This window comes from Lepidothrix coronata, unplaced genomic scaffold (genome assembly GCF_001604755.1).
Source record: "Lepidothrix coronata isolate B3197 unplaced genomic scaffold, Lepidothrix_coronata-1.0 Scaffold100, whole genome shotgun sequence".
In the NCBI taxonomy this organism is placed as follows: domain Eukaryota; kingdom Metazoa; phylum Chordata; class Aves; order Passeriformes; family Pipridae; genus Lepidothrix; species Lepidothrix coronata.
Window position 1 is genome coordinate 2,802,855 of NW_016690280.1, and position 11,851 is coordinate 2,814,705.

An 11,851-nucleotide genomic window follows, 5' to 3' on the forward strand; every position below is an offset into this window, starting at 1 on the left:
AGCCTTTCATCCCATGTCCCAGGGCCACAGCCACCCTGTCTCCATCCCTGTTTACTGATGGGGCCGATATGGCCAAGGCAGGAGGGGTTGCAGGTTGTCCTAATCGCCTTGTCACCGGGCCGGACAGTCTCAGACACTCAGAGGATGTTGTGACTGCGCTGAATTACAATGTTTGTTGTTTCTCACTCCCAATAATTGACATTTGATAGCGACTACTGTAAAAGCGGCCGAAAGGCTGCCGCTGAGGGAGAGCAGAAACAGGAGCCAGGCTGTGGGGAGTCCCACTCGCTGCCTCTGGGCAGTCTGGGGGCAGGCGGGGGTCCTTTGCCCCTCTACCTGTTCGGTGACGGGATGTGGAGGGGCTGCGGAAACCTCCTGCGGATGTGCTGGGGGCAGTTCCCTCTGGTTCATAATTTCGGGGTATCGGTACCTCCCTGGCACTGATTTTCTGTGCAGGGGAGAAATCAGCCGCTCGGCACCGGAGTCTGGGAGCGAAAGGGTCACCAATGGGAGGGAACGGGACCCGTCTCGATCCCAGCCCGGCGTGGGGGACGGGACGCGGCCGGTGCAGAGCAATCCTGCCTGGGCCGTGAGCTCGAAAAGTGGCTTTAAAATTATTTTTGAAAAACTTTATAATACAAGCGCCGTTTCCAGGCCGCGCAAGGAACGCCAGGGACGCCAAGGTTCAGCCACTCTCTTTAATGACAACTCGCTGACCTCCGTCAGCTTGTACAGCAAAGGGTGACACGTAGGAAGGGGCGGACAGTGCATTTCCATACTAACTCACGTTTTAGTGCATAACCCTACGGGACCTGGCGGGCCGCAGTGTCCGTGTCCCTCGGCCGGGGTGGAGTGAGGGGGGTCTGTCCCCATCGTGTGCGGGCGGGAGCCGCTCCCGGCCCCGCTCCCGGCCCGCAGCCCAGGCCGGCGGTAGCAGCCTCGCAAAGGGAGACCTGGGGGCGGAGAGATGCTGAACTGGACGAGCAGCGGGAACCGTACGGGAAGTGCAAAAATTAAATGTGGATGTCAATAATAATTAGTATAGAGTAAAAGTTTAAAAAAAAAAAAGAAGAAGAAGAGAGAGAGTTGCTGGGCTTGGCTAGCTGTCGTTGGGAACAAGTCCAGCAAAATGACCGGCTGGTTTGTAGGAAGGAAGGAGAGGAATTACCAGGGTGAAGACCCAGGTGGAACGGGGAGTGAGAGGGGCCGGGAGCTGCGGGCACTGTCGGTCCTCCCCGCCGGTGCCCGCCCGGCCCCGGACGGAGCGCGGCCACCGCGCGAAATACCAAAGACCCACCCCCGTAAATGGCCACCACTCCAGTGAACTCCGCCGGGATGCTACACTGAACCGTCCTCATCCCGCAGCCTGGAAATGTCCCGAGCCCGGCTCGCAGGCGCGGCCGGAGCCCCTCCATCCCTATGGCCGTGGTCCATGGAGGGAGCGGGCCGGGTGCGGGGTCGGCTCTACCAGGCTCGGATCCCGTGCAGTGTGGAGATCCCCGCGTTCCCCTGAGGGATCGGCGTCTGCACCGAATTCAAGTCCCCTACGCTGAAGTTCATGAAGTTGTTGCCGGCCGCCGAGGGCTGCATGGGCTGCATGGAGGGGTAGTTGCAGTTGTAGTTGGCGTTGCAGGCGGGGCTGTTGTAGTTGGTGTATGCAGGGTAGGCGTTGTAGCTGTAGGGGTTAATGCTGACATTATAGGGCGAACTGTAGGGAGAAGATTCCCCCAGGCAGGGCTTCCCATCTCGCACCAGCACCGGCACTGCTATCCGCCGGGGGGGAGGGATCCCCACCATTTCCAGGGTCTGATCCTGTCTCTGCCTTTTGCATTTATACCTTCGGTTCTGGAACCAAATTTTCACTTGGGTGGAGGTGAGCTTTAGGACGTTCGCTAAATGGTCTCTCTCGGGGGCCGAGAGGTATTTCTGCTGCTTGAACCTTCTTTCCAGTTCGTAGACTTGGGCTTGAGAAAAGAGGACGCGAGGTTTCCTCCTTTTCCTCTGTCTGGGGCGCTCGGGATCTTCCAGGTCTCTTTTCTCCTGCTCCAGGCTCTTGTGCAGGGAACACAGCTCTGCAGCAAAATAAACGGGAGAAGGAAAAAGGGGAGGAAAAAAATGTGCAAAAAAATATAAAGCAATGTTCAATAAACAGTGTGCAACGTGAGCGAGCCCTGGCTCTTCCCCGGCCCTTTCCCGGCTCCGTGTGCCTCAGCCCCGCAGGCCGCCGCGGTGACCCGCTCCTGCAGCAGTGGGACCGGCCCTGCCCCGCTTTTTAAGTACCTCTTCAGCAAAGTTTCCGTCTTTTTTGTTTGTTTGAAAACAAGAATGCTCAGTGCACTGACTTGAGTCGCGACCGCCTGTGCCCCAGCCTGGACTTATCACGTAGCCTTTGTATTTATTGCTCTGGCTTTGTACCGAATCCCAGCCCGACCCACGGGCTCCAGTACGAGTTCGGCTCAGCCGAACGAATTAGAAATCCGATTTGTCACCTAATTTCTGTACAAACTCGACACCTCGCGTATCCTCCTGCAGCTCTACCCGTCCCGTTGGGTGGGAGCTCGGCCTCGGCCCCGCTCGGGGGAGGTCTCCGGCCCGGGGTCACCGGGACGCTCCCCGCAATGGGCCTGTCCCGCTCCTGCACTGCAGCGCCCGGGAGGGGATGAAGATGCTCCCGCTCTCCGCGCTCTTTCTCCCCCGGCCCCTGAGGGTGGTAGCAGCCCTGCGCTGTCCCCTCTTCCCCCGCAGCCCTGGGGACACCTGGCCGAGCGCCCAACCCCGGCTGGAGGGGTCACCGCTCCCCTGCATTCCCTTTTTCTCCTCCCAAGGACCACCGGCGAGCCCCGGACAGCAGCACTTGGCTTTACCTTTCTTGTCCGCCTTTCCCTCCTTGGCCGAGTCCATCTCCACGTAGTTTTTCACGTAGTAGGAGCCGGGGAAGGCGGCGGCTGTTTTGGCGGGGGGCGGCTCAGGCAGCTCCTCCCGCAGGTCGGGCAGGGCCGGCGGCTCAGCGCTGTAGGTCTCCTGCTTGAAGGTGGCCAGCATGCAGGAGGGCGAGGCCAGCGAGGAGAGCTCCATGGAGGCCAGGCCGCTCTGATGCTGTTCCAGGTTCAAAATATCCTTGACCGAGAAGGGTGTCGTTGTCACAGGGCTAGGAAACATTGCGGAGGAGAGCGGGGCAGCAGCCGGAGCCCAGGGTCATGGAAAAGTAGTTGAGGAGCAGCCAACCTGGAGCAGTGGTGGAGCGTGGGCTCACGGAGGGGGCACATAGCATTCCTGCGAGTAGCCTTGACTTGTGCACTGGAGGCAGGTAGGACCAGACCATAAGGGAAGGGAAGGAGGGACTAGGCAGTTTTTGGGTGACTTTAGCTTTCTATTGGCCAACATTGCAGTGATGGTATGAGAGATGCAAAGTTCCATGTCACCTAATATAGTAATACATCTCAAAAACATCTCCGCTCATTTAAAGGGGCGGCAGTGCATTTATCCAGCTTTTCTGCGCTGAGTTTTTTCATCCATTAAAAAAAAAAAAAAAAAGCGAAACGGCCTAATGTGTACAAAGGCACTATCTGACGCTATCTATCATACAGTCAGATTAAATAAACAGGCCGGGAGGAAGCCATCAACCAAATATGTGCTGATTTCATATTTTTTTCTAAGTGATGGAACGGAGGTTTCGTTTTTAGTGTTCTGCAATATCCGATCGCAGGAACTAGAGAGCGGGAGTTCACTGCTGTGTGAAGCGCGCTCAAGGGGAAATCCGCGCTTAGGGTTTATACAGATATTCTGAAGCAACACAACGCTCGCAAAATCTAGCTGATAGGAGAGAGGTCCTGAACAGCCCCTGCCTGGCTTGGGAGAGGGAAATGCCGATTGGGTTTTCTTTCCGTCTGTTTGTAAAGCTTTCAAACAAACAAACAAACAAATCAACCCCAAAATCCCAAACAAACTACCACTGTCTGGGGAAAAAAAAAAAAAGAAAAGAAAAATAAGCCAAAACAAGCGGGGATTGAAGGTGTTGCAAAATATAGAGGGGTAAGAGATGAGTAAGCCAAAGCAACCGGCCGCTGGGCTGCCGTCGGGAGGCAGGGCTGGCCCTGGTGCTAGCCGGGTCCCCGCAGCTCAGTGGGCACGGCTGCCCACGGGTCCCGAGTTCACGGGGCGGAGGTGGGTGCTCTCACTCGTTTAACTTGCATGGAGTGGCTGAAATAAACCCTAGCGGCAAAGCCGAAGGTTGAGAGGGGGCCTTACGGCGCTTTCTGGGCTCGGGGGTCGAGAAAGAAAATAAATTTTAAAGGATCTCCTTTAGCGCTCCAGCGCCCGACTGAGAGAGACACGGGATGGGCTCGGCCCGGGCGGTGGGAGCCGAGAGGAGAAACCCTGGAGGGATGCGATGAGTTTGGGGGTCCCTCGGCCGGGCCCTGCCCTGGGGAGGCAGCGGAGTCGCAGTTGTGCAAATCCTTCCTCCGCCCGCAGGAAGGGACCCTCCGAGGCGTGTGAAAATGTGAGCACCTGCCCGAAGCTGCCCTGCCCGGGCTGCTCCTGAACGGACCTGCCAGTGTGCCCCCCGCAGCTGACCCCCGAGATTTTTGTCTCTAGGCACCTTCGGGCTCGCTTTTGGGGAATTTAATTCAGGATGTTTTGGGGGGCAATGCTGTGACCCGTCCTGCTCTCTGGGGATCGCTGGCCGGAGCAGCAGCAGCAACCCCGGCGCTCGCAGCCCCTCGCTGCAGACGCCTGCGGGTGTCCTGGGAGCAGTTTTTTGGCGAACCAGATCCGGATCTTGCGATGACAGTCGGTGCGATCACTGTGAATGGGGAGGCCTGAAATATTGCCATTTAATTACGGGAGGAGGTGGCTAAGCGGCCATCTCGCTCTTCGCGGCTGCGCTTCCTGCAGAATTCCCTGGGACGCAACTCGGAGGGGATGTTCCTCGGTTGTAGGAAAAGGGGTGAAGCGCCTGGGGAAGGTAGAGGCAGCCTCAGCAGCCCGGCTCAGGAGAGGGGCCTGCGGCGGGACTTTGCCGGCTGTCTGGGGCACCCCTTGCCCTCCGCATTGCCGGCGGGTTTTCTAATCTCGTTGCCTCCTTTTTAATGCAAGCTAATGGGGGTAAGTTAGATAAATACTAAAATAGAGAAGTGATCCCGATCCCTCCCAAACCCAGAGCCGCGGCCGCAGGTTCGTCCGCCTTGGTGACATCCACCTTCCCGGCAGAAACGGCGTCCACCGCTCCCTTCCTCAATCCCGGACCCAAAACGCCCTTCCCAGGTCAGGTCGGGAGCTCGCACGGCGGTGCCTGTCCCGGCGGTTTCCCTCTGTCCGACCTGTCCCCCTGCGGGCCCGGGGCTCGTCCCGGCGGGGCGGCCCCGCCGCGGGCTCCGTGTCCGCGGGGCGGGCACTGCCGGCCGACAGTCCGCGATTCACTGAGGGTTGACGGGCTCCTTCCAGCCCCCCAGTCACACGGCGGCTCCCGATCGATGTGGGCCCGGCTGCAGAGGGTGGAAGTGATTAATTGAACGATAAGCCGGAGCTATCATTTGGAATGTCATTAATGCGTCGGGGAGACATTCATTGGAGACAGACAGCGTTATCTCCGCTTTATCTTCAACAATGCATCACTTTTAATACTGCGGTTTAGAAACAAATGGGGGCTTTAGCCTTAGCCCTTCTCTTCGTGTTTATATTTTTGGAAGAATCACAACTAGTGGGAGTCCCGGGTTCGGCCCCCTGATAAATGAACATTAGCACTTTTTAGAACTACTGTATCAACAAAAAGAGCTGCAGGGCCGCAATAATTGGTGAAAAAGCAAACACTCCGCAAAGAGAGGCCAGGTCTGCTCTGTGTCCGGCTGATTGATGAATAAGTTACTGACATACAGCAGCTCACGGACTTTCCGGGTCGGGGCTCCGCACCCATTCCTCCCCCCTTTCCCTCTTTCTCCTTTTCCCGGTGCTCTCCAGCAGCCCGCTGAAGCCAAGCTCCGACTGTCCAGCGGAGTGGACAAAGGCGACCGGTTCACCCCGCTCCGGACTCTGCTCGCAGCCCTCAGGCGCCGCACTCCGTCCCTGCCCGGCCCGGCCCGGGGGGACGTTCCCGGGTGCCCCGGCTGAGTCGCGGGGCAGAGGTGGAGGGGAGGGATCCCCGCACCTCGAGCTCTCCCGCACCGCTTTTACTTTCTGCGGGGTCGCTTTTGGCTGTGTTTAATTAACACGCAAAAAAGAGTAAAGGGAGGCAGGACCCCGGAGCAGAGCCCTGAAACACCTTCTCCAGCCCACTCCTCCAGCCGGGACCCAGGCCCTGTGGGTGTGTGGAGGGGAGACGGGCCGAGCAAAGACGTTGTTGTTTTTCTGGCTGGCAGGGAAAAGCGGGGGCGTTCTGTTCTCCCCCGGTCGCCTTCACGTTGTTTGCAAGTTGCTCTCGCTGACCCTTCAGGACTGAGCCTGCTCTGGCCTCCCATGCCCAGGAAAGCCCCTCGCAGGCGAGGGTTGTCGTCCAAACCCGCTCGCGGCTTCTCTCCGGGATTGCTAAGTGCGATTCGTGTTGGGTTTGTTGTGTTTTCTGTGCGTTTTCTTTTTTCCTAAAAAAAAAAAACAAAAAAAAACCGATACCACAAAAATTTAAAACTTTTCTTGCAGAAAACAAACAAACAAAACCAAAAAAATTCCAATCCCGCAATTAACTCCAGAGAGCACATCCTCTCTACCCCTGAGCTTTCGACACCTCGGACTGTTTAGAGAGAGATGGGACCTTTTAAAAAACTTTTCCTCTTAATCCCAGTCGGTTAAGATGTCCAGGGCCCCCTCCCGCTCTAATTCCCGGCTATCTCCCGAGGACTCTGTTTATACCTCGCCAGTAAACGCCGGAGTTTGAAACCTTGTCACTAATTGAGTGCTAACACTTCAGGTGCTATAGATTTGTTAAGAGCCAGTAGTCCAGAAATAGCCTATTAGGGTTTCCTTGCGAGAAGTTGTGCCAATCTCCCTGTTCTCATCGTGGCGGCGGGAGCCGCTGGGACCCCGGGGCCTCTGCGGGTCCCCAAGGGTTCCCCAGGGTCTTTTGGTCAGTTATTCCTTTCAAACGCTTGGAAAGGGATGCTGCAAACCGGCGAGCCCGGGCTGAATAAATCCTGCCGGCGGGATCTCTGTGCTGATGTGCGTGTCTGCCGTGGCGGGGTCCCACCGGAGGTCGCCGAAGGCGCCTGAGGGCTGCGGGGGGCGAGTGGGACCAGGGCAGGTTTTGCTTTCACCCCTCCGGAATTCTGCAGAGGAAAAAGATTTTGGAGCTGTCCAGGTGCTCCATCTAAAAACATTCTCCTTTCCTTGCTACTTTTTTTCTTTTTCCTTTTTTTTTTTTTAAATTTTTATTCTTTTCTTACCCCCCGATCCTTTCAAGCCCTAACGAGTCTCGCCTTTTCTGGCCGTCAAAAAAAGAGTTTTGACCTTGACGTGAAGCCGGCCTTGGCGAGGGGCCTCCCCTCTGCCCGGTGCTTGGGTCGGCTGTGCTGCGAGCCGGATGGGAGCTCCTCGACAGCTCCGCTCCCCGGCGGCGGGGCAGGTACCGGGCCTTCGGGGCTCCTGCCCACCGCTGTAGGATCCCAGCTCCTCCCGCCGGGCACTTAGGAGATCGTCGGGCCCCTTCCCTCCCGGTTCAGACCGGCTGGAGAGCGCGGATGAAGCCGGGCAGGCTGGTGCCAGGGCACAGCACGCGAATGCAGCAGCCAGACAGCACCGAAGTGCCTTCCCTTTACTTCAGGACAATTTATGCAAAGCCCGGAATAAAACCACTCCGGTGTTGTTTCGGCTTTGGCACCCCCAGCCCCGCTCCCCCGGCAGGCCGGGGCAGCACGGGGGGCGCGCCCGGGGGATGGCCCGGTCGCCTCTTTCCGCCTCCGTCGGGACTCGGATGGGGTAACTTAGGCAGGGGGACTTGAATAGCAAATGCCACCGTGGAGTTCCCCCTCCTGCCCTGGGCTCCGTGCCTGGAATCTGACAATTAAGCTGGTTCTTGCACCTCGGGCTCTGGAAGTGGTTTTTTCCCCCTGCTGAAGCGAAAGCTGCGAGCCGGGCCGATAAATGAAAAGCTTTAATTTTACCCTGCCTGTTACTTTTTTTTTCTGCCTGTAACTGTGCTGGGTTCGCTGGTGAAGGGAGAGAGATGGGGTTTCGCCGTCCTTCCCGCCTCCCTCTTCCCGTTCACGGGAAGCGGTCGCGTTACTAGCGCTTGTCTCAGACCCGCCGGTTTTCTGCTCTCCAGAAAAAGCTTTTTAACGCGTCCAGGTAATCCCAAAAGCGCTTGTTCGTTATGTTTCCTTGGGGAACGCACTCAGGGCAGGAGCGATATGGTAATTTTTGGGGACGGGGAATTAAACGACAGAAGAGATTTTCACGTAAATGCGACAACGTTTTGGCACACGCGTCCTGCAGCCGGGACGCACCGGGGTGTGGGGACGGTCAGAAAAACTGTTTTAAAAACGAAACACCTTCCAGACACTATGTAGTCTGGGCTCTTTGGAAGGACAGGGCTCTGAACGCGGCGAGGCTTTGGCCCGATCTGTCTCCCCGGGAGGAGGGTTCCCACGGGCTCCGGTGGGAACGGCAGTGACGCTTGGCCGGGAAGCCTGAAATCGCCGCAAGATTTCAGGGTGTTTGCAGCTTTTCTGTCCGCACGATGTTTTCCCGAGGAGATAAGAGTCTTACTTCTCGGATGCTTCCTGCGGGCCGTGCAAATCCGATCCGTCTTGCGCTGTCACCATACGCGCTCGGCGCTCCCCCGGGAGCCCGGGGTGGCCGCAGCGGGCAGGGCCGGTCTGGGGGAGCCACCTCTAACATGAGACGGTGTTTGGGCTTTATTTGTCTTAAAAGTGATCTATCCCCTACACATCCCCGCGGAGATGAGGGACCGTCCGCGCTCCCAGCGCTGCCCTGCCCGGGGTGCCGGCTCAGCCCCGCAGGTTTAGCCCGGGACTGCGGGTTCCCCCGGCACTCCCGCAGCAGGGCCCATCCCGAATCCTACCCTCTGGAAGAAAACCTTCCTGAGGTGATCAGCTCCGCTGAGACGGATGGGAGGATGAACCCGGGCGAGTAGGGTTACAGCGCCCTGACCCCCAGCTCCTCTACGGCGTCTCCCGGCCGTGTCCCCTGTGCTCCGGCAATGCCCAGCCTGTGACCCACAATCGGAGAGCCATGAAATCGGCTGTCCCAGGGGCAAACCGCGGGCGGGAGGGGCTGTGTGTCCCTATCCCTTTCCCCGTCCATGTCGAGCTGCCAACTCCTTGTCGCGCGTGGCCTCGTCGGGATGGCCGGCTCTGCCTTTCCTCCTCGTTCCCCTGCTCCAGGAAAGAGGATTCCTGGGACGGCCCCGCTCCTTTTCCCTCACTTGGTCCGGGGAGCCTCACCGCTGCCCTGCAAAATCCCCCGCCGGTCCCCAGGGTTACGGTCCTGATGGGAGCGCCGCGCCTCTTTGAGATAACAATAAGCAATTTTTAAAAAACACAGCAAAACCCCTCAAACAAACGAAACTCCCTCCAAACTTAACAAAAACCCACAACCAACTCAAAAAAAAAAAAAAAAAAAAAAAGGAAGGGAAGGGATACCCCTACTACCGCGGGGCTCTCGTACCCGCGTTTATTTTTGCCCTGAGACGCGGGTTTGGTGGAGTCGGTTCCTCCTTTCCCACCCTTGAATCTCGCAAAGAGGCACTGGGAAAACAGGCTCCGTGCAGCCCCTACGGGGCTCCCGGGTAGGATCGTTCCGGAGCAGGACCAGGACTCTGAATTTTTTTTTTCTCGAGGCGGGGAAATTGGGTTTTGGGTTGCGTTGTTGGGTTTTGTGGTGATCTGACGGGAAACGAGTCTGTTTCTCCAAATGGTCCCGTTTCTGCATCCTCTCTGGAAAGCTAAAACTTCGGGTGCTCCCGCGGCTTGTTTTGCAGAGATATAAACGGCTATGAAGAAATCCCTGCAAAATTAAAATACATAAGAAAGAGAAACCGGCAAATACAAGCATGGGAAAGTGCTTTCATCAGCCCGATGAATGTACAATTCACTGAACATAAAACACGATATATTTGAAGTGTGTATCAAGAAGAAAAGGGTAGAAAGAAACGAAAATCTTGTAAAACTTCTTCTAAATTTTCACCTTTTTTTTTTATTTCTGGGTAAAAATTCCAAGTTTCGGATATTTTCACAAGTCCTTATTTTTATTTTTAAATTCAAAGGCATGTCACATAATAAAAACAGATTTGCATTTTTATTCCCCAAATCCTGCATTAATTATCAGCGGTAGAGGGAAAAGCACCAATTAAACGGCAGCCTTTTTTTTTTTTTTTTTTTTTTTCTTGGAGCCTCGGCAATACAGCAAAAAGAACTGGAGGAAAGCGGGGAGAAGCGCCCGCGGTTCCTCAGTCCCTTCCTCCCCGCCAGCTCTGAGCGATCTCCGCTAGTCCCTAAGCCCAGCCGCTGCTGCCTTTTCTATTTCTCAGTTCAAGAACGAGAAAAAAATCCAAGTGAAACGCACGGAACGTTAAGCACCCTTTTATTTCGACGACAGGGTTTATTTCTAATAGAATTGAAAGTATTTGGGGTTGGCTATTGACGTTTTCTTACGCTTTTAGACACTATTCTCTTGGGCGGTCCGCGGGAGTTACTTTGGTTTTTAATTACACCGTATCTTTCTGAGAGCTAAAATCAGTGAGAAAAGCCGGCGGGGGCCGGTGCCAGACTGTTTTTGGGAAGGGGAGATCCATGGGAAGGGATGAATCCCGAGGAGCTGCCCGGGAGAAACCCCAGGGCAGCAAGGGGGAAGGGACTGGCCGGATCTTGGCTGGGCTGGGTGTCACCTGGGGGTGTCCGGGGCCAGGGGGGCAGGAGGCTTCCTTCAGAGCTGATTTTGTCATCCAGGACAGCGATCTCCAGCCCCTGATTGCATTATTGCTGTGCTCAGTCTCCTTGCAACCCCTGGAATGCATGTTTCCAGAGCTCTGCAGATCCAGGGTTACAGGTCCACAGGGATGCACATTCCTGGGGCAGCACCTGCTGCAAGTGGAGGGAAGAGGTAGCAAGGGGGGTGCTGGTGCTGGAGAAGCATGACTTGGGCCCATCCTCCAGGCCATCTCTCTCCACCTCTCTGAGGCACTGATCTGGGAAAAGGTCCCTGGGAAGCAGTGCAACTTTTTGGGGCACCTTCACATGGAAGGTTAGAGCCAGCCAGAAAACATCCCTTCCTCCCGTTTCTGTTGTGTTTTTGACCCTGCCCCATCGCAGTTTTAACATGCAGCCTTGATCAGACTCAAGAGGATATTTCCTCCTCCAGTGTTTCTCTGGGCAAAGAGGCACCAACAGATTTTTTCCATAATGATGAAAACATCTGGCCGTCTCCAAGCTGTCAGGCTCTGTCTTGCTTCTTCCCAGATGCCTTCCCCACTCCAGCCCTGTGGCCACTCCATTGCAGCCCTTCCATGCCCAGGGCACTCCTGACCCACATCTCCAGCTCAGAGACACTCGACACTGTCTGCACAGGGGCACTGAAACCTCCAGGATTCCCTACACTCAGGTTTGGAAACACATTTTAGGCACAGTCAGCCCAGGGAGATGGAAATCTCTACCCTGAATTCTTTTCTGAGGCTTTTTCCCTTCACTGTGTCCAACAGAAGTTGTTTCCACCACTGCCTTCATATGTGTAGTTCAGGATTAGCTGCTTCCAGCTCTCCTGTTTCAGAGTCCATCTCAGAGAGGGGAGGTACATCAATGCTTTCAGCCAGGGCACTGATCTTCACTGCTCCTGCTGTCAAAACATGCTTTGGTACAAATGCATCCTTGGTTTTGTGTCTGTCAGAGCTGGATTATGCATCCACTTT

General features: G+C 56.1%; 1 protein-coding gene across 1 annotated transcript; it reads right to left on the reverse strand.

The window, feature by feature from the left end:
• Window positions 1–1,446: 1,446 nt before the first annotated feature.
• On the reverse strand, window positions 1,447–3,232 carry NKX2-5 (NK2 homeobox 5). Its single transcript, XM_017822871.1, has 2 exons — window positions 2,865–3,232; window positions 1,447–2,072 (listed from the first exon to the last, which is right to left on the reverse strand). Exons 1-2 carry the CDS (start codon window positions 3,157–3,159, stop codon window positions 1,465–1,467), a joined length of 903 nt encoding a protein of 300 aa, XP_017678360.1. The 5' UTR covers window positions 3,160–3,232; the 3' UTR covers window positions 1,447–1,464.
• Between the last annotated feature and the right edge of the window lie 8,619 nt (window positions 3,233–11,851).